At 50.4% G+C, this 26,324-nt stretch overlaps 1 protein-coding gene and 1 long non-coding RNA gene across 4 annotated transcripts in view; one reads left to right on the forward strand and one right to left on the reverse strand.

The window, feature by feature from the left end:
- LOC309522710 overlaps positions 1-26,324 on the reverse strand; it is a 77,647-nt gene that overhangs the window by 44,366 nt on the left and 6,957 nt on the right. The window lies entirely within an intron of this gene.
- ATN1 (atrophin 1) overlaps positions 1-26,324 on the forward strand; it is a 36,490-nt gene that overhangs the window by 1,946 nt on the left and 8,220 nt on the right. For 2 of the 3 annotated variants that reach the window (XM_082206044.1, XM_082206045.1), the window contains exons 2-7: positions 18,033-18,245; positions 19,533-19,586; positions 19,851-19,988; positions 21,211-21,324; positions 21,652-23,630; positions 24,917-25,139. In XM_082206044.1, the coding sequence (XP_082062170.1) occupies positions 18,168-18,245; positions 19,533-19,586; positions 19,851-19,988; positions 21,211-21,324; positions 21,652-23,630; positions 24,917-25,139 (2,586 nt within the window). In that variant the 5' untranslated portion in view covers positions 18,033-18,167. The remainder of the gene's footprint in view (positions 1-18,032; positions 18,246-19,532; positions 19,587-19,850; positions 19,989-21,210; positions 21,325-21,651; positions 23,631-24,916; positions 25,140-26,324) is intronic. The other variant, XM_082206046.1, reaches the window with a different exon arrangement.

Below are 26,324 nucleotides of genomic sequence, written 5' to 3' on the forward strand. Positions count from 1 at the left end.
TCTTCAAATGCCACGCAAAATAGGACCAGTCTTGACAACCATGGCTGGGAGAGACACATCTTCTACTAAGTTAAAGTATCTTGTCAGTTGGTGTGCTTTTTTCCTAATACCGTTGTGCTTGCCGCCCTGCTTTCTCTCTCTCCGGATGTCTCTGTGTGTACAATATATGTATGCAATATTGTGTATATGTATGTGTATGTATATATGTATATGTGGGTGGCTGAATAAGAATGGGCACTAGGAAAAATGGTTTTCCCTTATTCCCTATTCCTCCTTATATCTTCTTCTTCTTGTTATTGCTATCCTTGCAGTAATGCCATGGAATCATTTTAGGGAACATGGGAGCGGGGATGGAATGGTGGAAATAGGGAGGAATCACAGGAAAACAGGAAATGGACAGAGATCTCTCTAGGTGTTTTGGTGCTCTGGTTGGAGTTGTTTCAAGAAAAGATATCAATCGGTTGGATATGTGGGGATGCAACCTCAGGGTTAGGCACGATGACCCACTGGGTTTTTTCCAACTCAGGAGCTCCACGGATATACATAGTGGATATTTCTTCTTTCCCTGTCCCCTGTCACTGGATAGTTTCCATGGCTCAGTTGCTCTACCAGGAATGCTTCTGTAGAGAGATGACAATGGGCATCGCTTGATATCTAGTAGTTTTTAAAAGCTGGGCATCATTTGGCCTGGTTGTAGTCTGCTTTGTTTTAAGAATACTGGGAAATGTGTTATCTGTGGAGTCACTGTTACGCTTTCTAGGCTGTATTAGAGGAAGGACTCAGCGGTAGAGATGCAGAAGTACCTATTTCCAATCTCTAGTTTCTCCAGGTAACGCTAGGGGAAAAAATCCTGTCAAATCCCAGAGTGTAGACAGTAATAACCTAGATGGGCTGTTGGCTCGACTTCGTACAAGACAGCTTCCTACGTTTCTATTAGCGAGCAGAAGTGATGGATTTGAAGCAAAACATTGCTTTGTTATATGCAAGGCCTCAGCTTCAGTCACTGTCACCTCCATTGTAAAGCATCTAGACCTTAAATAGCCATTGATAGTGTTTCTGAGCTAGGTAGCTTCATGGCCTGATGCAATAGATCAACGGCCCGACTCCATGTATTGTGGATATTCAAATAATAATGCCAATGGGACAGTTCAGGTGTAATTGATATAAGATCTATGGACCGTATCAGGATTTATTGGCCACCGTATCAGGACTTTTTGCATTGTTCCGGGGGGAGGGGAGGATAAACAGCTCCAGAGAAGATGGAGCCTTCGTTTCCCTACTTCTGGTTTAACTGATACCCATACAGAAGGCTGAGCTGCCACTGGGCTTGGCCATAATTATCTTGCCATTTCAGAGCAATATACATTTGTGGTTGGTTCTACTGCATTCTAGTAACCACATTTCTTTGTGGAAAAGGGGTTCCACAGAAAATTGAATTGGAAATAGATTTCACTGGATTTACCTATCCTTCCTCCCCACTGAGGCCAGTGCTAGAAAAACACATTGTAATATCGTTGTGAAAATTCTTCTTATTTTAAATAAAAATAATGTTATGTCTGTCAGCCTGTTAACTTCAGTAATGGCTCTCAGTCCAGAGGCGTGTCTTGGATTTATCCATATTTCCTTCCATTTTACTTCTGATAGTTAGGGAATGAATGGGGAGGAGATCTTCTAGCTGCTGAGTAGCGTTTACGGTGCTGAAATGTAAAATAATGTGCCCCTTTGAAGGAAAGTAGCACCATAATGGCATTTTTAAAATTATTAACATTTTTATCCCGCCTTAGAGTCCCAGTGGAACCTTCAAGACATCTCACAAGGAAACGCTCAAAGTCACAGCTTTTAAAATTAACAACCATCTCATAAAACTATTATAAAAAGAATGTGCCATACAACCTATACATTAGACAAGGGGGAAAAACAGTTGCGATATGTTTTATTTATTTAATTCATTCATTGCATTTATGATATTGAATCCTGCCCTTCCTTCAAGGTGCTCAGGGTGTTAACCCAAGAACCCTGGGAGACAGGTTAGACTCAGACGTCACTACTTTCCCAAGTTTAACCCGTGAGCTTTGCAGCGTGAATGGAAATTTGGACCCTCAACTTGTCTGAAATATTTTTTGAGAAGTTTAAAGGAAACATTTTAAAATTGAGAAGGAATAAGGCAATACAGTAGTACCTCAGGTTACATACGCTTCAGGTTACATACGCTTCAGGTTACATACTCCGCTAAACCAGAAATAGTGCTTCAGGTTAAGAACTTTGCTTCAGGTTGAGAACAGAAGTCGTGCTCCGGCAGCGCGGCAACAGTGGGAGGCCCCATTAGCTAAAGTGGTGCTTCAGGCTAAGAACAGTTTCAGGTTAAGTACGGACCTCCGGAACGAATTAAGTACTTAACCCGAGGAACCACTGTAGAAATCGGAACAGAGTCTCTCCCCTAAAGATCTGAACACAGGGTAAAGTTCATATTGGCCACCGAGCTTGAAGAAAAGGCAGGAAAGACTGAACTGAGAGAGGGAGAATATGTTTTCCTGCAGATGTAGCATCACTTTTACTTAGTTTTGCCTTTTCACAGACTTGTGATTTGCCATAGAACAAGGGTGGCAAATGTCACGTTGCTAAGTTGATGATGGACTACAACTCCTATCATCCCTGGTCACGCTGACTGGGGCTGATGGGAGTTGGAGTCTGACAGAATGTGGTGGGAGCCACATTGGTTACCACTGCTATAGACCGTGCTTGAAACTCCATTTCAATGGTAGACTGTTTCCAGAAGGGACACAGAAGCATGGCAGCTGCTCTTAGTTGTTTGTGTCTGTGTGAATGTACAAAATGACTTGTCAGACTGTGGCCAGTTTGGGCCAGTTCAACTGACAGGACTTCTGCAGTCTCTGTCGGACAGGCTGTTCTTTGAGTTCTGTTCATTATACTTTATTAATCCATTTCTTGGGTGAAGGGCACAGAATGGAGTGCAGGAATCGAGGGGCTTCACCAAAGGGAGCCCCACAAAACCTCAGAAACCTGGGTCTCAGAAAGACCCAGAATCAGCCACTTCTTCTCCAAAGACCCAAACATAACAGTGGATTTCAGTTTAACTTATATCAGGCCTGCACAATTGGTGATCCACCAAGCTGAACACAACCAGCCATGTACAGGAGCCCACTAAGTTGTGAAACCTTTTGTTGTCATTGTTGCTTGGATTTTTTTGCTTTGGGAATTGCAAAAACAGGGATGGGGTTGGGAAGGTCCTGGTAGACTCCAATAGGTGTCTGGTCTGCTGTGGTTGGCTTGGGAGCTCAGAAATTGTGCTAGTCTTGATTTCTAGAGAACAGTGTGTGAAAGCTAGTGACTTAAGGTAAAGGGAAAGGGACCCCTGACCATTAGGTCCAGTCGTGGCCGACTCTGGGGTTGCGGCACTCATCTCGCTTTATTGGCCGAGCGAGCCGGCGTACAGCTTCCGGGTCATGTGGCCAGCATGACTAAGCCACTTCTGGCGAACCAGAGCAGCGCACGGAAACACCGTTTACCTTCCTGCTGGAGCGGTACCTATTTATCTACTTGCACTTTTTGGCGTGCTTTTGAACTGCTAGGTTGGCAGGAGCAGGGACCAAGCAACGGGAGCTCACCCCATCGTGGGGATTCGAACCGCCGACCTTCTGATTGGCAAGTCCTAGGCTCTGTGGTTTAACCCACAGCGCCGCCCACATCTCTAGTGACTTAGTGAGTAGTTTTCCCCACTCATCTTTCATTACTCTTTGACACTCCCGTTGCACCAAAGTTTCTTGGGAATGGCTGTGGCAGGTCTATGTCTTTATACACAGATTTGCCTGAATCTTGTATAAGATGAGGTGGAAGTGTAATATAGAGCACCTAAGGATCGCATGGGAGGTGAGGCCGAACTTCTCCACTCACTTTCTCTCTGCAGCTCATTTTTTCTTGCCCTGCCTACTTGTTTTCTTCCAGCGGGACTCGTTTCCAGTACAGTCATACCTTGGGTTGAAGTAGCTTCGGGATAAGTATTTTCGGGTTGCGCGCTGCGGCGACCCGGAAGTAATGGAGCATGTTACTTCTGGGTTTTGCCGCTCGTGCATGCGCAGATGGTCAAAATGGGTTGCGTTCACTTCTGGATGCGAACGAGGCTCCAGAACGGATCCCGTTCGCATCCAGAGGTACCACTGTACTGGAATCCAGTGGGGGGACGACTTCTGGGGATAGATTGGGGAGGGTGAAGGTTCAATATCCTTGCCCCAGAGTGACTGGGGCAACCCAGATGGTCAGAGTATGAGTAATAAATTATTATTATTATTATTATTATTATTATTATTATTATTATTATTATGCTGCTGCTGCTGCTGCTGCTGCTTTGGCACTTTAAATCACTCCCACCACATAATCACACATGCATTAGATGTGAAGTGAGCAGCCCCCTTGTTTGTCAGAAGAAGAAGAAGAAGACGAGGAGTTTGGATTTGATATCCCGCTTTATCACCACCCTAAGGAGTCTCAAAGCAGCTAACATTCTCCTTTCCCTTCCTCCCCCACAACAAACACTCTGTGGCTCCGTCATTATCACATGCAATTTTGGACTCCTTCCCTGCCTCTTTGCATTCGATAAGATCTGTGTCCCAGCTGTGTAAATCACGGTACATCATACGATTTAGTGGTACGGTCCCATTGGCTGTGTGAAGACACCTTGCTTGGAGATTTCTGGGTTGGTGCCTGGATCTGCCAACATCCTTCAAAGCCTTTCTAGGTGGGTGGATTGGAAAAGGCATTGGGCCTCTTTCCACCTCCACCTCCACCCCCCCCTTTGTTTGCCATTTGAAGCTGCAAAAACCTGTCCAATTGCTTTCTTGTAGTAAGACCAGGAGTAGTTTGTGAAATGCTGGATTGACCTTTCATTCTGCGTTGGGCAGAATGGATAAATGGGACCCAGAAACTGTCAGGGTGTCTGTTCCTCCCCCTGCCCCATATTCCTTATCACTATTTGGAGTTACATTTTGTTCCTCCTACCAGCTTTGCAGCTCCTTCCAGTTCTATAGGATCAAGCTAAGCCCTTTCCTGTCTGGGCCTCTCCACATATTTTGGACTACAATTCCCATTAGCCACCAGTCAAGCACAGCTGTGCCTGCTGGGACAGATGAGAGTTGGCATTGCAAACCTCTGGAGGGCCAAGGTTGAGGAAGGCAGAGGTATACAGCTCCGTTTGAATACGTAAAATATGTATTTATTTATTATATGCGTCACCAGGTGTAGCTGCAAAGTGACGATTCAGGTTTCAGAGATGCATGGTGTTATTCCTTGCCACACTGCATGCATGTACACTGTCATTGCAGTGTGTGAGGCTGTAACTGACAGCAGATTGACGTGTGCGTGCGTGTGTTTGTGTGTGACACCTAATTACCCAGCACCAGGCAACTCACAACAGAAAGTGGCTCTGCCGAATTGTCTTCAAGGCAATGGGAGGTGACACAATACCTCTCCATGCTGCTTCATTGGTGTTGACTCATTCGCACATGCTTGTTCATACTGACGTGATGCTCTCTGCCCACGCACAAACAGCCCCTGAACTTCTGCCATAACATTCCTGGCTGTGGGCATGCCCATGGTTTCCCAAGGTGTGGCCTTCAGGCTATGGGGTGTGTGGGTGTGTGAATGTGTGTCATACACATGGTTCTGCCAAATTACAGGTTGGTTACAGACCTGTAGAAAGGTAATGTTCCCTAGGACTCCAAAAGGCCGCTATAGCCATATTACATGTGCTACGAAAGGGAATGATAGAGAGGGATTATCTGGGTGGAATTCAGTGCTGCACAAAGGAGATTGTTCTGTCCGTGAAAGCTTTTCTGGGTGTCCCGACAGAAAAATCTCCCCTCACTTCCTGCTGCAGGCTGTTCTACGCGTTCTTCTGTCCCTCCAGAGTGGATTTGGGGGAGATGGCAGGGGAAGAAAGAGGAAGAACCAATTGTACTAATAGGAGGTTTTGCACTGGTTTTTGCTAGGAGGATGGGTTCATTGATGTGCCTACATACCTTGAAATGTTAGCACCCCGGAGGAGATGCTTCAGTGGTCAGAAGTGGTCTGTTGGCCTACCAGCTTTGGGAAAGGGCCTAATAAGTTTTCCATGTGACTGTCCGGAGTCACGGTACGCCATTTGACTGCAGATCAAGAGGTCCCAACTTCATCCTGGCAGTGTTTGAAATTAGCCAGGCGTATTTTGCGACTGGGGCAGGTCCAATTGTGACCACGTGGAGATCTCTGGATGCCAGGCTGATGACTGGGGAAAGCAAAATGTCACTTAAGAGAAGGACCTGAAATATTTTCCTTGAAGTTTAATTTTGTTTTATTCTGGATTATTTTATTTGATGTTTCAGTGTGTTGTAAACCACTTTGATATTTGTTCTTTAAAATATAAGTCGGTATAGAAATGGAAAGCCGTCTTGCCCCAAAGTGGCAACTTAGACATTCCATTTTGGCGACTGCAACCTTGGTTTAAGGAGCCATTTGACACCTAGCTTATATATCTGAGTTTCTCACACTGTTCTGTATGTTGCAGGAAATAGACCGTGACCTTCCAAAATAGCTCAAAGCAAGCTTAGTTAACATGAAACACATTTTCTTGCTTAGCATTAATGAACTGCTGGATTTCTGAGTGTGAATGTTTTCCCTGTGAAAAGGGGAATACTGCTAAACACCGCTAGGAGCTGTGAACTGTTCTGCAACCCAGAATATCTGTTAAATTTTCATTTTTCAAAAACTCTGCATGATGCAAAATGATCCTAGGTTTTTTACAGCACGAGCCTAAGGATGCTTGCTTAGAAGCAAGTCCTATTGTGTTCAGTGGAAATTACTCCCAAGTAGGGGTATTCAGCCTAACATTAGATTTTAAACGAAGAATCTGTTAATCTGTTTCTTGTTATTTTACCTTTTCAAAATTCCCAAATTATTGTAGTTAATTCTTCTTTGTTTTCTTACAATCAAGCGGTTTATAGATTTTGTGAAATAAGTGAGAAATTGATATCTCCTTCCCACCCACAAATTTGCTTCAGTGCATCTCCAGGATAGTGAATAGCAATATGTGCGCATTTAAACTCATTCCTTCATGAAATTCTCTTGTGCATCTCACATTAAAGGGAACAAACAGGAGCTGTGCAAGAGCAGCGCTATATTCTAACATGTATCCCATTCACTTCAATGGGACTTGCAGAAGAGAATGCCCTATTTCTACTTGATTGTTCTGTACTGCAAATGTTAGGTAAAGGTAAAGGAACCCCTGACCATTAGGTCCAGTAGTGGCCGACTCTGGGGTTGTGGCACTCATCTCACTTTATTGGCCGAGGGAGCCAGTGTACAGCTTCCGGGTCATGTGGCCAGCATGACTAAGCCGCTTCTGGCGCAATGAAACACCATGACGGAAACCAGAGCGTGTGGAAACGCCCTTTACCGTCCCACCGGAGTGGTACCTATTTATCTACTTGCACTGGCATCCTTTCAAACTGCTAGGTTGGCAGGAGCAGGGACTGAGCAACGGGAGCTCACCCCGTCGCAGGGATTGGAACCACTGACCTTCTGATGAGCAAGCCAAAGAGGCTTAGTAGTTTAGACCGCAGCACCACCCACGTCCCTGGTGGGATAAAAAACAACAACAACATGGGGTGGATGGGTGGGTGACATAGGGATTTCCAGGCATGAGGAGGTGGCAGAAAGCAAGGAACAGAAATTTAAGTTCTGCTGATACGAAAGAGGCTTCTTCTGTCTGCATGGTGCTGATGTTGCGGGCATATTCTTATACCTAAAACTGGAGGGGGGATCTTTGATTAGAGAACTATTTTGAAGTGAAAACTTGGGGGTGGGGGACGACACAGAAGCAGCTATGTGTCCTAACAAATCCACATTTGTGGAGATGCCAGTCAGTGCTCACATGGGGCAGTTTTCCGTGGAACGAAGTGACAATATGACAGGGAGCTTCTGAAAGCTTCACTGGTTCTGCTCAGTGTTGGAAATGAGCCAGGCACGTTTTGCCACCGGTGAGAGTCCAATTGCGGCTATGTGGAGATTTCTGGCCACCGGATTGGTGACCACAGTTTAAAAATCTCTGCCTTAGTCCATAGTTACACCATTTCCATTTCCATTCCTGTTATGTACTGAAGTTCTCACCCTGGGCCAGCAGGGGGATTCTGTAGATAGTTCAGGTCCACATATGCAAATAAGGGATTGAAAGTAACGTTCAGTGATTGGATAGTTACAGAAAATGGTTACAGTTGCGTTGTAGTGGAGCTCTATATAAGCAGGCTGGCTGAACCCTTCAGTTCAGTTCTGTTCTGGCCTGTGAATAAACAAGAGCTGTTTGAAGAATTGCTGTGTTGTCTGATATGTTTACCCACAACTTAACTATTTCCATTTCCACTATGTGTGTTTGCTTCTCCTTCCTGCATAGTGGGACAAGTGAATTGCTGTAAGAGCAAGCTACAGTCAAGCAATGCAGTTGAGAGTGTAAAATTGTAGTGTTGGAAGAAAACCTCAAGGGGCGTGTAGCCCAACGCCCTGGCGAATAGACATTCCATTGTTGTGGCAATAGTAACCTGGATTTCAAGTGTCATTTGGCCTGATTAGACAACTAATAATAATAATAATAATATTTATACTCCGCCCATCTGGTTGGGTTTCCCCAGCCACTCTGGGCGGCTCCCAACAGAATATTAAAAACACGATAAAACATCAAACATTAAAAATAAGGCTGCCTTCAGAGGTCTTCTAAAAGTCAGATAGTTGTTTCTTTCCTTGACATCTGACGGGAGGGCATTCCACAGGGCAGGTGCCACTACCGAGAAGGCCCTCTGACTGGTTCCCTGTAACCTCACTTCTCACAGTGAGGGAACTGCCAGAAGGCCCTCGGAGCTGGACCTCCGTGTCCTGGCTGGATGATGGGGGTGGATAATAATAGGATCTTGCCTATTTTCACACACTAGCAACACATCCTTTGGAATTCTATCCGTGATATTTTATCTGCACAATCAGAACGGATTTCAGGAACCAAAATGTTGTATTGAAAAATACGACTCCTAAGCCGTCTGGCCCCAAAATGGCAACTAGACATTCTGTTTAGTCAATTGTAACCCTGTTTTAAGAAGCCATTTAGCACCTAGCTTTGAGTTCTAACACTGCCTGTGAGGCACAACATTAATATGAGCTGGCATGTTTGGGGTTAGCCCAAGCCATGTAAGCTGTGCTCCTAATAAATGACTTTTCCATGCAAAATGGCACCCCCCATGGTCATGTCTGGACGTCAGCCAGATCGCAGTGGCCCTAGAATGGCAACGGGAGTCAGAAAAGAAGCAGAAATCCAGACACAGGGATATGGATGTGTTTTAATCACATTTGCTGTTCATTTTAAATTTAAAAATAATGTTTTTATTGATACTTTTAATATTTCTTGTAAATCACCTAGAGGTTTTACTGCAGTGAAAGTGGTAGACAGGGGGTGACCTATTAGCAGACATCTGAAACATGTGAGATTGTGCACACGCACACAAGCCAAGCCTGGAAGTAACCAAAAATGTCACAAAACACGTGCCATAACTGCACAGGATGAACTTGCTCCACTGACACATACGGGGGCCAACATGGCCCTCCATGTGGAATGGTCATCAACTATATGCAATCTGTTGAGTAACATTAAAATAAATAACTGACTGCATCTTCTGGTCAAAGCCCAGTGACTTGATTTCCTTTTGGGAGTCATGTGTAATATACATTTTCTTGACTATAATTTATCAGCGCATTTGGTGGGGGAGTTCTGTTTTACAAGGCGCTTAAAATAACCCATGTTTCCATGATTTTATAAAAGGATATAAGTAGCATGGTTATGAACTGAGCAAATTTTTGAAGCAATGGGTTTTTCTTGTAGACCAGCTTCACAGACATGCGATCAAGGAGAGGGAACCACTGTTAATGTTCAAACAGATAAATAAGAGCAACAACATAATAATTCAGGAACAACAATAAGCAGTCGTAGTGTCGATGTTTTGTTGTATTTTGTGGCAATAAATGATTTCTTTTTTTATGTTGTTCTTGCCAGTTTTGGGGGAAGTACAATGGTATCTCGGGTTACATATGCTTCAGGTTACATACTGTCAGAGCTGCCACCCAGTCCCAGCTCACATAGGACCAAGTCCGCCAGCGTTCACTTTATAAGAGTCTTTATTAAGTTACAGGTTTCATTTCCGAACTGCAGCGTGCAGCTCTACACCTTCTGCCCTAGGTCGGCGAAGACCCGTCTGAGTCCCCGCCTCTTGCACACCAGCTTAATACCCTAGCCTTGCTCCACCTCCTTCGCCTCTCCCTACGTCTCTGGGTCCTTCTACCCCCCTGGGCCTCCTCCCTTCTACTCTCCTCTGACGCTGACCCCCCTGATCCTTCTGCCTCCTTGCGGCGGGCTTTGGGACCTGGCTCACTCTCCGGGCTGCTTACTGCTCCAGCTTCCGCTGCATTTGAACTTGGCGCGCGCGCCCAACTCTCTACTTTCCTCTTAACCGTTGCCTCGCTCTCTGAGGAGGGCGTGACCACCCCTGACTCGTGCCCTCCCTCCTGCTGACAGCCTCCGGAACCCGATGCCTGGCTACCTTCCTCCCTGCTGCTCTCAGTCTTGAGCGTGGGTCCCGACTTCCAGCTGCTGCCGCCCTCAGTTATGAGCGTGGGTCCCGACTTCCAGCTGCTACTCTCTGAATCTCCTCTGTTCCCTTCCTCCTGGGGTGTCCCCCCGGATCCCCCCCTTGCTCTGCTCACTGGGGCTCCCTTTTGGGAGTCCTCTGACTCACTGCTTAGGCTTGGAGATCTCGGGTCGTCATCATCACTCATTTTCCCTTCGGATTCCTCCCCCTCGCTCTCTGCTTCCTCCCTTCTCTGCGTCTCTGCTCCTGAACCCCTGACATCCATCCCCCCCTCGAAGCCCCCCCTTCCCCCCTCCCCGCTTTCAGGTGTGGGTGCTGGGTGCTCCATCATCACGGGAGGGAATGCCGGATACAGTTCGCTCCCCGTGGTTGGCCGCCAACTGAAGACCTCCGAGTCTTCCTCCTCGCGGTCGCCGACGTTGACCTGTTCCGCTTCCATCTCTGTACCGCCGTGCTCGAACCCAAGGTCCTCCCCGAACACGTCCATGTCAGTCTCTGCGTCGGTCGCTCGACCTGGCATCTCCAGCCACTTCCGGCGCCATTGCTCCTCCGGTCGATCGTCCCACCAATACGAGGTGTCTGACGCCGAACCCGCCGGCGATCCTTCTGGGGAACGGGTGCTCAGTGCGGGTTCCCCGTCCGAGTCGAATCCATGGAACGTGCTGGAAGAAAGTGTGGGCGTGAACAGCCAGTCGTCGAAGAAGCTCGCTGGCATGGGTCTGTGTGGGAAAAGGGCATGAAACTCGTCCTTGAGCAGGGGTTCCTCCAAAGCGTAGTCTGGCACCCAGCTATTGGCGCTGGCCCGGGTGCCCTCTCTGGCGAGGAGGTATTCGACTCCCTCTTCCCCCCATCTGGAGTCCAAAATCTCCGTGACCTCGTTGATGGGGTCTTGCTGCGTCACCCCTCGCGTCTCCGTCCGCTCCCGGAACGGACTCGGTGCCGTCCCTGGCTCCTGGAATCTGTGAGGTGCCTTGTAGGGAGTGAGCACCGACCTGTGGAACACCGGATGCATTCTGGAACCCTCCGGCAGCGCCAGTCGGAAGGCTACCGGGTTGATCTGTGCTTCGACTTGGTACGGACCAATTTGCTTGTGCCCCAACTTCTTCTTGGCTAGTGACCTGGTCGGCACTGCGTGGGCTGCCAACCAGACCCAGTCTCCCACTTGGATCTCTTCGCCAACCCGCCTGTGCTTGTCAGCTTGCACCTTGTAGGCGTGCTTAGCTAGCTCCAGTTGCCGTCTGAGTTGATCGTGTACCGCCTGCAACTCTGACGCGAACGCGTCCGCCGTCTGTGGTTCTCCGTCCCCCACTCTCTCCCGTCCCGGGAAGGTTCTGGGATTCCTCCCATTGTTGGCGAAGAACGGCGTCACCCCTGTGGACACGTGCTTCGTGTTGTTGTAAGCGAACTCGGCGAGCGGCAGGTAATCCACCCAGGTCGCAGGTTGTTGATTGGCATAGCATCTCAGGTACTGCTGCATGATGGCATTGACCCTCTCTGCTTGCCCGTTGGTCTGCGGGTGTCTTGCTGATGCCAGATCGACCTTGACATTTAGAAAACTCATCAGCTTCTGCCAGAAATTCGAGACGAACTGGCGCCCGCGGTCGGACAGGATAGACCGCGGCAGACCATGCACTTTGAACACGTGATCTATGAACAGTTTGGCGGTTTGTTCCGCCGTGGCCACCTTCGCACACGGAATGAAATGTGCCATCTTGGTGAACAAGTCCACCACCACTAGTACAGCTGTCTTGCCTCTCGAGCTGGGTAGATCCGTAACAAAGTCCAGGGCCACTCTCTCCCACGGTTCAAACGGCGTTTGCAGCGGTTCCAGCAGTCCCGCCGGTGGTTTGTGCACCGGTTTGGCCCTCTGGCAGGTGTCGCACCTCGCAACGTAGTCCGCGACTTCCCCTCTCAGTCTGGGCCACCAAAAGTCCCTTGCGACTAATTCCACCGTTTTTTCCGTGCCAAAGTGCCCGGCCGTGGGTGCGTCGTGCAGCTGCTGCAGTACCCTGGCGCGAAGTTCATCTCCCGGCACGTAGATGGCCCCTTTACGTAAGAGCAAGCCGTCTCGTATCTGGAACTCGTCGCCCTTCGCCGTGCCCTTGTGCACCTCTGCCATCTTCGCCTGCGCGAAGGAGTCGTCCTGCAACGCCCGCCGCACCGCATCCAGGTCTACTGTGGCTGAAGCGCACGCCCACGCTGTTGGCGCGAAGATGTGCATGGCTGCCGCTGGCGTCGCCTCTTCGAGGTATTGCGGTTTGCGGGACAGTGCATCCGCCATGACGTTGGTGTCGCCTGGGACGTACTCTATTCGGAAATTGAAGTCAGCAAAGAACTCCGCCCAACGTATCTGCCTCTGGTTCAGGAACTGAGCCGTGCGCCAGTGCTCCAGATTCTTGTGATCCGTGCAGACCTGCACCGTGTGCTTGGCGCCGATCAGGAAGTGCCTCCACGCCTTGAAAGCTGCATGAATGGCCAGCAACTCCCTGTCCCAGATGGTGTAGTTCTGCTCCGACTTGCTGAGCTTTCTGGAGTAGAACGCTCCCGGCCTCCAGACCCCCTGTGGGTCCCTTTGCAGCAGGACAGCTCCCACTGCTCTATCGGACGCGTCTGTCTCTACCCGCATCGGTCTGCTGGGGTCGATATGCAGCAGTTGCTCTTCCGACGCGAAGAGACGCTTGAGTGCCTGAAAGGACTGCTCCGCCTGCTCCGTCCAGATGAATTTCTTTTTCTTGGAGCTTAGCGTGTCCGTAATGGCCGCCGTCTGCATCGCGAACCCCTTGATAAACTTGCGATAGAAGTTGGCGAAGCCGACAAACCGCTGGACCTCCTTCCGGTTGCGCGGGCTCTTCCAATCCAACACCGCACGAACCTTGGCGCTGTCCATGGCTAGCCCCTTGTCCGACAACTTGTAACCCAAGAAATCCACCTCCGTCGTGTCGAACTGGCACTTCTCCAGTTTGGCGTACAGTCTATGCTGCTGCAGCCTCTTCAGCACCTCCCGAACATCTTGGTCATGGGCTTGCTGCGATTCGGAGAATATCAGGATGTCATCCAGAAAGCAGACGCACTTCTTGTAAAGGAGTCCCGCCAACACATGATGCATGAAAGCTTGGAAACAGTGAGAACCGTTTTGCAATCCAACGGCATCACTCTGTATTCGTAGGTGCCCAGAGGCGTGAACATGGCTGTCTTCCACTCATCGCCCTCCCTCATGCGGATGAGATTGTACGCACCTCGCAGGTCCAACTTGGTGAACACGCGTCCCTTGCGCACCGTCGCTAGTAGGTCGTCAATCCTGGGCATGGGGAAATCAGAAGGCTTGGTCATCTTGTTTAAGAGGCGAAAATCCACCACCAGTCTTTTTTGGGGCGTGTCTTTCTTCTTCACGAAGAAAACAGGACTGCCCCCTACTGCCCTGGACTCCCGGATGAAACCGCGCTGCAAATTGTGATCTATGAACTGTTTGAGTTCCTGTAATTCGTCCTCAGACATGGAATACAGCTTCCCTTTCGGCAGCGTCGCCCCTGGTAGGAGGTCAATCTTGCAGTCATATTGCCTGTGCGGTGGTAGCTTGTCAGCCTCTTTCTCGCAGAAGACCTCCAGAAAGTCTGCGTATTTGTGGGGGACTGCTTGCAACGTTCCCAACTGCAGTTGTGATTCCTCCTCCTCTCCCTCCTGTCTGGGCAGGATGCAGTGTTCTGCGCAATAAGAGGAGCCGAAAATCAGCTGTCTCTGGTACCAAGCCAGTGTCGGACTGTGCCTGTCCAGCCAACTCATGCCCAACACAATGGGCGTGTCCGACAGTTGGGTGACATTAAAACTGATGACTTCCCTGTGGTTGCCAAGGCGCATCACCATCGGTGGCGTTTGCTTCACCACCTGCCCCCCTAGCAACTCTCTGCCATCCACTGTGACGACTTGCAGGGGCAGAGTGGCAGGCAGTAGCTGTATAGCGTGCTGCTCCACAAAATCCTGCGCTATAAAGTCTGCGTTGCTTCCAGAATCCACAGAAAGCGGCACTTCGATAGTGACGCCATCGGGTAGCTGGAGAGATGCTGTGAGCTGCACTACTGGTTTGGGTGGGAGGGGGTCCGTGGGTTGCAAGATCGCTGGGGACTGCTTCACTGATGCGTCTGGCTGGGCCCCAGTGCCTCTGTCTCCAGCCAGACATCGTCGTTTCCCTGCTGTGGTTCTCCTTGCTGCGTTGCTGCAGTCACCATTGCTGAGGCTGCAGTGTGCTTGTGGAGCCTCCGGGGACACTCTTTCGCCAAATGGCCTGGATCCTCGCAGATGTAACACTTCCTGTTCCCTCTAGGAGGCTTCGCTTTCACTGCTGTCGGTGCTTGGGCTCTGGCTGCTGACTGAGCCCTTGCACCTCCAACCTCCATCGGTTCCCCTCCCCCTCCAGGCGGAGGTGTGGATTGCGCACGCGCTGCTTCTCTTGGAACGAAAGAGAAACTTCTCGCTGCTTCGCGCCCTCCACGTCCTTCATCTCTGCACCATGGACGTTCTTCCAGCCTCACCCCCACAGTCAGCGCCCTTTGGACCACCTCCTGCGTGCTTCTGGGCCTCTCCCCCCTTGCAATTTCATCCTTGACCGCAGAGCTTAGACCCTCCCAGAACAGGTCTCTGACAGGGGGCGAATCCCGGTCCCACTCTAAGGCACCGACCAGCGCAAAAAAGCGGGCGTGGTACTGCCGGACGCTTGCCCTCCCTTGTTTTAGTCCATGAATCTCCCGTCGGGCAAGATCCACATCAATAGTAGACAAAAAACACGCATCCATCGCTTTGATAAAGGCATCTGCATTCTGAAGCGCCGGATCTTTATCCCTCCACAAATTGCGTAGCCACGCTTTAGCATCCCCATGCAAATGGGATAGTATGAACCCCACTTTCTCTTCCTCATCTCTAAAGTCTTTTGCCAGCAGTTGCAGTGCGCACATTACGTCTGCTCGAAAATTGGGGTACTGTTGTAAATTCCCATCGAAGTGAGCCACAAGCCCTCCTGCTCTCCGTGCCAACCCAACCCCCTCCGGTCTGGGTCCTGGCTGCCCGTGTTTAACCCATGCTTCAAACCTGGCGTGGAGATCTCTGTAGGCGGCTGCCGCATCCTCCTCCCTCTTCTTGGATGCCAGTACCTCCGCGTTCAATTGGGTAACTGCCTGTTGCAGCGCTGCAACTGTCTCTGCTTCCGCCATCTCTGCTAACCGTCGTGAGCTTGCTCCCAAACACCGATCCCCTCCTCCAGCTGCCTCTCTCTCCGCTGCGAGATATCAGGTGTCCGAAGCTTTTGAGAGACGGGTCTTACTGTCAGAGCTGCCACCCAGTCCCAGCTCACATAGGACCAAGTCCGCCAGCGTTCACTTTATAAGAGTCTTTATTAAGTTACAGGTTTCATTTCCGAACTGCAGCGTGCAGCTCTACACCTTCTGCCCTAGGTCGGCGAAGACCCGTCTGAGTCCCCGCCTCTTGCACACCAGCTTAATACCCTAGCCTTGCTCCACCTCCTTCGCCTCTCCCTACGTCTCTGGGTCCTTCTACCCCCCTGGGCCTCCTCCCTTCTACTCTCCTCTGACGCTGACCCCCCTGATCCTTCTGCCTCCTTGCGGCGGGCTTTGGGACCTGGCTCACTCTCCGGGCTGCTTACTGCTCCAGCTTCCGCTGCATTTGAACTTGGCGCGCGCGCCCAACTCTCTACTTTCCTCTTAACCGTTGCCTCGCTCTCTGAGGAGGGCGTGACCACCCCTGACTCGTGCCCTCCCTCCTGCTGACAGCCTCCGGAACCCGATGCCTGGCTACCTTCCTCCCTGCTGCTCTCAGTCTTGAGCGTGGGTCCCGACTTCCAGCTGCTGCCGCCCTCAGTTATGAGCGTGGGTCCCGACTTCCAGCTGCTACTCTCTGAATCTCCTCTGTTCCCTTCCTCCTGGGGTGTCCCCCCGGATCCCCCCCTTGCTCTGCTCACTGGGGCTCCCTTTTGGGAGTCCTCTGACTCACTGCTTAGGCTTGGAGATCTCGGGTCGTCATCATCACTCATTTTCCCTTCGGATTCCTCCCCCTCGCTCTCTGCTTCCTCCCTTCTCTGCGTCTCTGCTCCTGAACCCCTGACACATACGCTTCAGGTTAGAGACTCCGCTAACCCAGAAAAAGTACCTTGGGTTAAGAACTTTGCTTCACAATGAGAACAGAAATCGTGCTCCGCCGGCGCGGCGGCAGCGGGAGGCCCCCATTAGCTAAAGTGGTGCTTCAGGTTAAGAACAGTTTTAGGTTAAGAATGGACCTCCGGAACGAATTACCATATTTTTCGCTCTATAACACGCACCAGACCATACCACGCACGTAGTTTTTAGAGGAGGAAAACAAGAAAAAAAATATTCTAAACGAAATAGTGGATATATGATTTTTGTGGTTCATGCTGTGGCCACAGACATGTGATTCTGACAGTGAGTTTGGAGTAGCCCAATGCAAAAATCCTGAGGATCCATGTGGATCCATGCTTTGTAACCACGGAGGAGGGAAGGAAGGGGAACCATGGATCCTCTGCTCACGACTGCAGCAGATCCCCCCCCCCGCCACCCGCAGGCATTCGCTCCATAACACGCACAGACATTTCCCCTTACTTTCTAGGAGGAAAAAAGTGAGTGTTATGGTGCAAAAAATACGGTAAGTACTTAACCCGAGGCACCACTGTGGTCTATAAATGAACAAAATGAAAGCATAGACTCATTTCTCTCTGCTGCTCTGAAATGCTTAGGGCAATTTGTTGTGTTTTAAATTGTAACTGTGTATTCACTGAAAGGAACTGAGGTTAAGGACCATTATGCATTAATAATAATAATAATAATAATAATAATAATAATAATAATATATTTATTTATTTATTTATTTATTTATTTATACTCAACCCTTCTGGCTAGGTTTCTCCAGAGTGCTGGATGAGGCCCTGGGAGACCAGGGTTCAAATCCCCCCTCTGCTGCGAAGCTCACTGGATGACTTCGGGCCTGCCAGTGGCGTAGCGTGGGGGGTGCAGGGGGGCCCCGGACGCACCGGGTGCAACATCTGGGGGTTAGGGTTAGGGGGCGCAAATCCACAGGTTAGGGGGCGCAAATTACTTGCCTTGCCCCGGGAGCTGACAACCCACGCTACGCCACTGGGGCCTGCCACTGCCTCTCAGCCTAACATACCTCACAGGGTCGTTGTGGAGATAGAATGGGGAGGAGAAGTTATGTTCGCCACCTTGAGGTCCTTGGAAAGAAGGAGGGATATAAATCAAGGAACGAACAAATCTCTAGCTGTGATTCACATACACGGCACTTCCAGACCTCTTAATCCTCCCCACTAACCAAAATTCTCTGTTTTAGGAATTGTTGGGAGCCTAGCATCCTTGGACAAAGTTCTCCCTGCCCTTTTCCCGAAGAGCAGAGGTTGTTTTACCCGTTGAGGCTCACACCTCAGTCTCCCAAGGAATAGTTGTGCGGCGGACTGTATAAAAGTTAATGTTTTCATCCACTCGGACAAAGGAGAATGGGGACCCTACATCCAAAAGAATGAAGACTCGACAGAATAAAGACTCTGTAAGTGCCCAGGAGACTGTGGGGTAGAGAGGGGGAAGGACTCAGGGTCTCTCCAGTATTATCAAACTATGATGAAGCCTTACTCTCCATGAATTTGTCTCAGGTCCTTTTAAAGCCATCCAAGTTGTTTGGGGCAATGAGGTAGAATAAACCTAGAGGGGGGGGTCTGCAGGGGAGACTTTGAGGACACTGGAAAAGCTTAAGGGTTCATGGACATAAATAGCAGGGGAGCTGGTCACTTGTGGACCATTTGCACTTGGGTGATGGATAATTTTGGGGTGTGGTTTGGGGGGAGAAAAGAAGCAAAAAAGGGGGGAATTTGGGTGTTAAATTGTTTCAGTTGATTAATTCTCTGCCTTTTAATTTATAAATTAAGTGACTCAATTCTAAATAAAGCCATGTCTAACAAAAAAAAAACCCCAACACCCTCAAGATAGGTGTGTTTTCAATATATGAAAAGTAAAGCTGGATTATTAACAAATCAATAAAGTTAAGTTAACTAATCACTCTTGGGAGGAAAGGTCATCCTAAAGAGTGTTCTTTTTAATCCCCTATTACAAACGTCCTTCAGTGAAATAACTGTGTTCCTCAAACTGTCAGCCTCTGCTGATTAAGATTGAGGTCCACCAAATAATGAATGGAAGCTTTAGTGCAGAGGCCTTCAAACATCTCACCTTGGTAACTTGCCTCCTTTAGAATTCTCGGGAGAAAATCTTCTAAGATGTTGCTGGACTCATACTCCCATCAATCCCAGACAACTTGGCCATTGGTCAGAGATGCTGGGAGCTGTGATCCAGCGTGATCTGGGGAGCACCTCATTGGCTACTCCTGTTCTAGTGTGTACATTCGGTCCACACAGGGTCTGGTCAGTTTTGTTGGACCTCATGAATCTTCACTTACGATGCACCTGGGTCATGTACAACAGCCCCTTGCAGAAGGAAGAGCTGCAATAATGGGCAGAGTGGCTTTCAGGAAAGTTTGTGCACCATTGTTGAAGTCCACAATGAGGCCTCCTTGAGAAGCCTCCAAGGAACCTCAGAGTTTCCTGAAACACAGCGTGAAAACTGCAGATTTATTAATGGATAAGTAAGATAATGGACTAGGCAGAACTGGCAAAATTAACAGCAAAATGAAGAGAACCTAATGATGAGTGTTTTATGGAAGAATGGATGGCTTTTTCGGGATACTTAAGGAAATATTATAGCATGATGGAACTCAAGAACAGGATTTGAGCTATGAACCAACAGATGTAATTAGATTATAATCATTGTGGTTATGATTTAATAGATGGAAGATAGGGTGCAGCAGAAGGGGAGGAACAGCAACTCCATGGAAAACAAGGTGGGAAGTCGACAAAAAAAGCAAAAAGATGAAATTGTGCTTTGATTGTATGTGTTAAAAATGTTGAAACTTAATAAAATATAATCGGGGGGTGGGGGAACCTATCACTTTGACAGTTCCATGCATCAAAGCGATGGTGCGACTCAACCCTGAGAAACACTTGTCAGAACAGGGTGGGATTGGCCCCAGCTTGGGATAAGCAGGAGACACTTTCACAGGACCGTCGAAAGAAGCCTCTCGTCTCTCCGTTAATTTTCTCTGCAGATGTCGATGCGGAGTGGTAGGAAGAAGGAGACTCCGGGGCCCCGAGAGGAGCTCAGGACGCGGGGCCGAGCCTCTCCAGGTGGCGTCAGCACTTCCAGCAGTGATGGCAAGGCTGAGAAATCCCGGCAAACTTCCAAGGTAGGTCACCATAGCTTCTGTGTCAAGCTACACTTTGGCAGCTCAAGAACTGGAAGTGACAGTAACACACTTATTTGAGTTGCACCAGATAGTCCCCAGTTTTGGTTTTTATGTGCAGTAGAAGCAAGATGTTCTACCCCAATGCACCAATGGGAAATGCAAGTTTGTGGAATTCTTCACATCCATGGCACATGGTACCTGAGAGCAGTAAGACGGCATCTCTGGAACTCTTATGCTGCGCCATCACGACCCCATCAAGAGTCAGGAAAATTAGAACAAGCAATGATGAATGTTTACCTTTTATTTAATTCACCTTTGTCGTGTTTTTGCAGGGGTTTGTGCGGCCTTGTTAATATGATTTTGTTTCCTTAACCTTTTTGAAAGTCTCAGTGAAAAATTGCATTAAAAAAAAGCTGTTTTAGAAATTTCTCCAAAAAACCACTTAGATTGTTAAAATAGTTGCCGTTCAAAAATCCTTTTGAGTGAAGTTGTTTTACCCAGCAACTGATTCTTTAGCACCTCTGTCTGTCTGTCTGTCTGTCTATCTATCTATCTATCTATCTATCTATCTATCTATCTATCTATCATCTATCATCTATCTATCTGTTGCTTCTTCCCCCTGGATGGAAAAGCCTCACAGTGCTATGCTCAGTGTCAGCACTGTGTCCAAGTGAGAGCAATACAAATTATCAACTGAACAACAATTGCTCCCGAGAGCAAATGCTTTGCAGCATTGAGTTATGCATCCCAGAGTGCTTCCTCTTTGAAGCAATTATTGTCCACTTGTTAATTTGCATTATCTTCACTCTCACAAACACGGATAGCTCAGTCGGTCAGAGTGTGGGGCTGATAACGCCAAGGCTGCAGGTTCGATCCCTATATGGGGCAGCTGCACATTCCTGCATTGCAGAGGATTGGACAAGATGATGCTCAGGGTCCCTTCCAACTCTACAATTCTATGTAATCACTTGTCCTGTGTTCCGTCATCAAGTAACAAAATATGATCACCTGCATAGCCTCACAATGCCTTCCCGTTCTTGTCCCGAACTTTGAACCATGGGATCATTCCTTGGACTAGTACAGGAAGCAGTTTCAGCTAGTCTAGCATGCACATCAAGTTACATTACATTTTCCACAGTTAATAGAAGGCAAAAAACCAAACAAACGTACATTGCAAAACTTGGGGGAGAAATTTCTAACCGGGCTTCTCTCTGCCTTGCAGAAGGGTCGGGTGGAGGAGTCCATGGCCCCTAAAGGAAGCAAGCAAAGCCGCCCAGAGGAGATATCGGAGAGCGAAGGAGAGGACACCAATGCCCCAAAGAAAACTAAAACCGAGGTGGGGCTTCCCTGGCCACAGGCCTCCTCTCCCTGCGTGCCCCAAACACCTCCTGAGGTGTCTTGTCCCAGGTCCTTCTAAGGCTGTCCCTGCCTTTCCTGTGTTCACCTGGTTTCCTGTGCTCACCTGTGCTAGGTCTGGCTACTTGGCTGATGTGCTTCCATACCTGAGACATCACCAAGCCACAATGGCTGCAGGTTCTTCTTGCGTGAGCAAGGCATACCACCCTTGGAGAGCCCAAATTTGCTGTGCACCCAAATTCTCCCTCTGGGACCCTCCCCCTTGTGAGACCCTCTGCTCAACCTGTGCCTCATCTCTCCACTCCAGGAGCTGCCGAGACCTCAGTCTCCCTCAGACGTTGACAGCCTCGACGGCCACAGCTTCAACGATGAGACAAGCAGCGACCCTCGCGACATCGACCAGGACAACCGGAGCACCTCGCCCAGCGTCTACAGCCCTGGCAGCGTGGAGAACGACTCCGACTCCTCCTCAGTCTTGTCCCAGGGGCCGGCCCGCTCCTACCACCACCCCCCACTCTTCCCCCAGAGCCCCTCTCCTGCCCCCCTGGCAGAGGGCCTAGCTCGCCCACCAGAGCCAAACTTTGGCCTGGCAGGGGACATCCATCCGCCAGGCCCCGCCGGCAGTTACCAGCCGCAACTTGAGGCCCAGGCCTCGAGGATTTTCCAGGCGCAAGCCCCGCCGCCTCCCACTCTCTCTGCCAATTCCTCTTCTTCCTCGTCCTCGCCTTCCTCCTCTACCTCTTCCTCCTCCTGCACAACCCACGTCCCCCTCTACTCTGGCGCCAACGTGGTCCAGATGGGACCCAAAGCAGTTGGCGCAGGGCCAGGCCTCCCCGCGCCAGGCGGGCGAGAGCAAGCCCTTGGCACCAAGCACAACCCGCCCCCAACAACCCCCATTTCCTTGGCCCCAGTGGCGGGGGGCCTGCCCCCTCAGAAAACCCCTCCGAACAACTCCCCCTCGGTGCTCCCTTCCTCTGCAGCCGCTTTCCCCCACGTCCTTGCCAACCTGCCCCCACCGCCCGCTCTGAGGCCCCTCAACAATATGTCGGCCGCCTCCAGCTCCCCGGGGGTGGCGGGGCAAGCGCTGGGCGGGCACCTCCCCCCTCCCCACGGCATGGGCCAGGACAAGTCGCCCGTCCCTTCCCGCTACCCCTACGCCCCCGCCCCGCCCAGCTCTTCGGCCGGCCAGTACGCTCTGCCGCCCCCTTCCCAGGCCCTCCCCAGCTACAGCTCCTCCTACGGCCACTCTTTCCCCCAGCCCAGCAGCCTCTCCGTCGCCAGCCAGCCCCCCAAGTACACCCAGCCCTCCATGCCCTCCCAGCCAGTGTGGAGCCAAGGGCCGCCGCCCTATAGCCGCCCCCTGGGCAACGTCGGCTCACACCCTCCGGCCGCCTTCCCGGGTCAGACTGCCATGCACCAGCAGCAGCACCAGCAACACAGCCACGCCAGTGGTGCGGGGGGCCCGGCAGCGGCTGCGGCAGCCCCCCAGGCCCCCGGAGGGTATCCCCACCCATTGGAGCCAGGCCCGCACCACCCATCCCACGCTGCCTATGGCCTCCGCCTCTACCCGCCCCACGGCCATGCCACATACAGCCAGGCCCCCTCTGCGTCTTCCTCTTCTGCCTCCTCGTCCTCTGCCTCTTCTTCTTCTTCTTCCACCACCTCCTCTTCTTCCTCCTCCTCTGCACCCCAGGGAACGTACCCGGGAGTCTGCAGCCACCCCCAGGGGCAAAACACCACGGCCTACTCATTCCCACCACCACCGCCGCCTTCGCCTGCCCACGGAGCCGGACCACCGGTCACCTCTGCCTCCGCCACCCTCTCCACCGTCATCACCACCATGGCCTCCGCCTCAGCAGCACCCTACAAGACGGCGTCGCCCCCTGCGGGGCCCCCCTCGGTAACCCCCTATGGGAAGCGGACGGCCTCTCCGTCCCCCACCTTCCAGCCCCCGGCCCCCTACAAGCCGGGCTCCCCTCCTTCCTCCTCCTCCTCTTCCTCAGCGTCCTCATTCCGTGCTGCCACCCCACCGGGGTACAGGCTGGCCTCTTCCCCGGCAGGCGGGGGCTACAAGGCCCCCTCGCCGGCCCCCGTGGCCCCCCCAGCTGCAGGGGGTATGCCGGCCCCTCCCCCTCCCTTGCCCCCGCTGCCCCTCAGCGCAGCGCAGATCAAGCAAGAGCCTTCCGAGGAATACGAGCCCCCGGAGAGTCCGATGCCCCCCGTCCGGAGCCCCTCGCCAGCCCCCAAGGTGGTGGACGTGGCAAGCCATGCCAGCCAGTCTGCGAGGTGAGGAAGGAAAGGGAGCCAGGGACAGGGTGGAAGGGAGAGGAATGGGGGAGAGATGGGGCAAGGATGAGCGGGAAGGGTTGGGAAATCTCAGAGCGCATCATAAAAGAAGTTCTGCCATTGGGTCTGCACCGATCCAAGTGCAGTACCTTAGCCACCTTCTGGTGGTTTTGCTCTCAATGGCCAAAATGCCTTCTTATAAAGCAACTGGATAGAATAATGCCTACATATTTTCACTTTAAGTAGCATGGGACTAGACTCTTCCTTTTGGTTTCAATGAAATACAGTCATACCTTGGATCCCAAATGCTTTGGTACTCGGACGTTTTGGCTCCCGAATGCTGCAAACCCGGAAGTGACTGTTCCAGTTTGCGAACATTCTTTGGAACCCAAATGTCCTACGGGGCTCCCGCGGCTTCTGGTTGGCTGCAGGTGCTTCCTGCAGCCAATCAGAAGCCACATTTTGGTTTCTGAATGTTTCGGAAGTCAAACAGACTTCTGGAACGGATTCTGTTCAACTTTCAAGGTAGGGCTGTATTAAAAACCTGGAAATGTGCCCCAGAGACTTCCCTGAGCCTTGGGGGCTGTAGGATGAGCCTTGGAAAATCTCAGAAGCCAGAACTGGACTTGTTGTGGATCAAGTGGGTGGCAATCTTCACTAGTGCCCCACAACATTCCTTGCTTTCCTCATCCCCCACCAGCACTAGTGGAAACAAGATAGAATATGCAACAACAAAAGAGAGAGAATTCTGCCTATTGGCTTCATTGACCTAATTAACACAGACTGGAGAATTCATATATTTTTTTGTTCTGGAAATTAGGGAGCAGGGTCTGTGAGGGGCATAGTCTGGGGAGCCAGAATGTCATAGGGAAGAATCCCAAGAGGCTAGCTAGAGAGGCATTTGTGTGCGCCCCCCAGCCCTGAAGTTCCCTTCCTGGGTTTTAGAGGAATCAGATACAGTCATACCTTGGTTTTCAAACAGCTTAGTTTTCAAACGTTTTGTCTCCCGAACGCTGCAAACCTGGAAGTGACTGTTCCAGTTTGCGAACTATTTTTGGAAGCCAAACATCTGACTGGGCTTCCGCGTCTTCCGATTGGCTGCAGGATCTTCCCGCAGCCAATCGGAAGCCGTGATTTGGATTCCGTTCGGCTTCCGAGGTATGGCTGTATATACATGCTATTTACCTTTGAAGGCACATTTCTCAGTTGTCCTCACCACTTTTGGCCTTCCCTCCTTCTCCATTTCATTTGGGCGTTGACGCCTTCTTCCTTCTTCCCTTCCACAGGTTCAATAAACACCTGGATCGTGGCTTCAACTCCTGCTCACGGACCGATCTCTACTTTGTACCACTGGACGGCTCCAAGCTGGCCAAGAAGCGGGCAGATCTTGTGGAGAAGGTGCGCAGGGAGGCTGAGCAGAAGGCCCGGGAGGAGAAGGAGCGTGAAAGGGAGCGAGAGCGAGAGAAGGAGAGGGAGCGAGAGAAAGAACGGGAGCTGGAAAGAAGTGTGGTAAGTACCGGCGCAGGAGCCCCCGTTTCCCAGTTCAAAGGGTAGGAAACTGCCAGGTTTCCACCAGTGATGACGAGAGCCAGTGTTGGACAGAACAATGGTGTAGTCAACATGGTGGTCTGGTGCCAAACCCAACGAATGAATGGCCTGGTTTGGCACAAGGCCTTTTCAGTTATGCCTGTAACTGTCATGGACTGGTTGGACTCTGAGGAATGGTGGGAGAAATCAGCTGGGAACCCCCAAGCGGAGAAGGCTCAGAGTCCGGGATTGGTGGTGGGACAACGATGAGTGGTCAGAGGGAGAAGGTGGGGAAGAGGAGGGGGAAGCTGAAGTGGTTGCAGGGCTTAGTGAGCGGGGAGAGTCTGTGGCAGAGAGAAGTCCAGAATAAGAGGCAGAAGCTGAAGGCCAAGAGGCAGAGATGAGTCCAGCTGGTGAAGACTCATGGGTGTCTCTCCCTCCTGCTGCAACAAGCGCTCCCAGAACCAGAAGAGGCATGAAAAGGGCAGAGGAGAGGTTGACTTCACGCAGGCGCAGTATCCGATTGCTTGTGGGGGGGGGGGAGACCCAGAGAGGAGGGGACTTAAGCAGCTGTGAGGAGGCAGGGACCTTCAATATCAGCAAATGCTACATGGGGGCAAGCCCTACTGGAGACGAGTTGCTGTGCTCATTAGGCCTGACACTCGTGTCAATCATGTTTTTGCCAATAAAGAGGTAATTCTCAACTTGCACAGTGTGATTTACTTATCAGGCTTGCTCCTGATAATAACACAGGACCCCTTGCTGCTAATGAAAAGGAATGTAGCTCATTGAGGAGCTTTGTGTACAGGTGTATTTTGATGTATTGAATAGAATGAAAGTTCATGAGTCATGGCAGAGGGGAGAGCATCTGTACAAATTCAACATTTTGTTTTGCTAATGTTGTTAATATTGTTTTATAGATATGAATGCTGTTGTACTTCATGAATCCTATAATATGATTTTTGGTGTAACTGTGATGTTTATGTTATTTTTTAGTTGTTTTGTTAATAGCGTTACATAGATGGTAATTGTTTGATTTGGGATTGTTTTACTGATGATTTGTTAAGTACAGTGGTACCTCGGGTTAAGAACTTAATTAGTTCTGGAGGTCCGTTCTTAACCTGAAACTGTTCTTAACCTGAAGCACCACTTTACCTAATGGGGCCT

Source organism: Podarcis vaucheri, assembly GCF_965113315.1.
Source record: "Podarcis vaucheri genome assembly, chromosome: 17".
Taxonomy (NCBI): Eukaryota; Metazoa; Chordata; class Lepidosauria; order Squamata; family Lacertidae; genus Podarcis; species Podarcis vaucheri.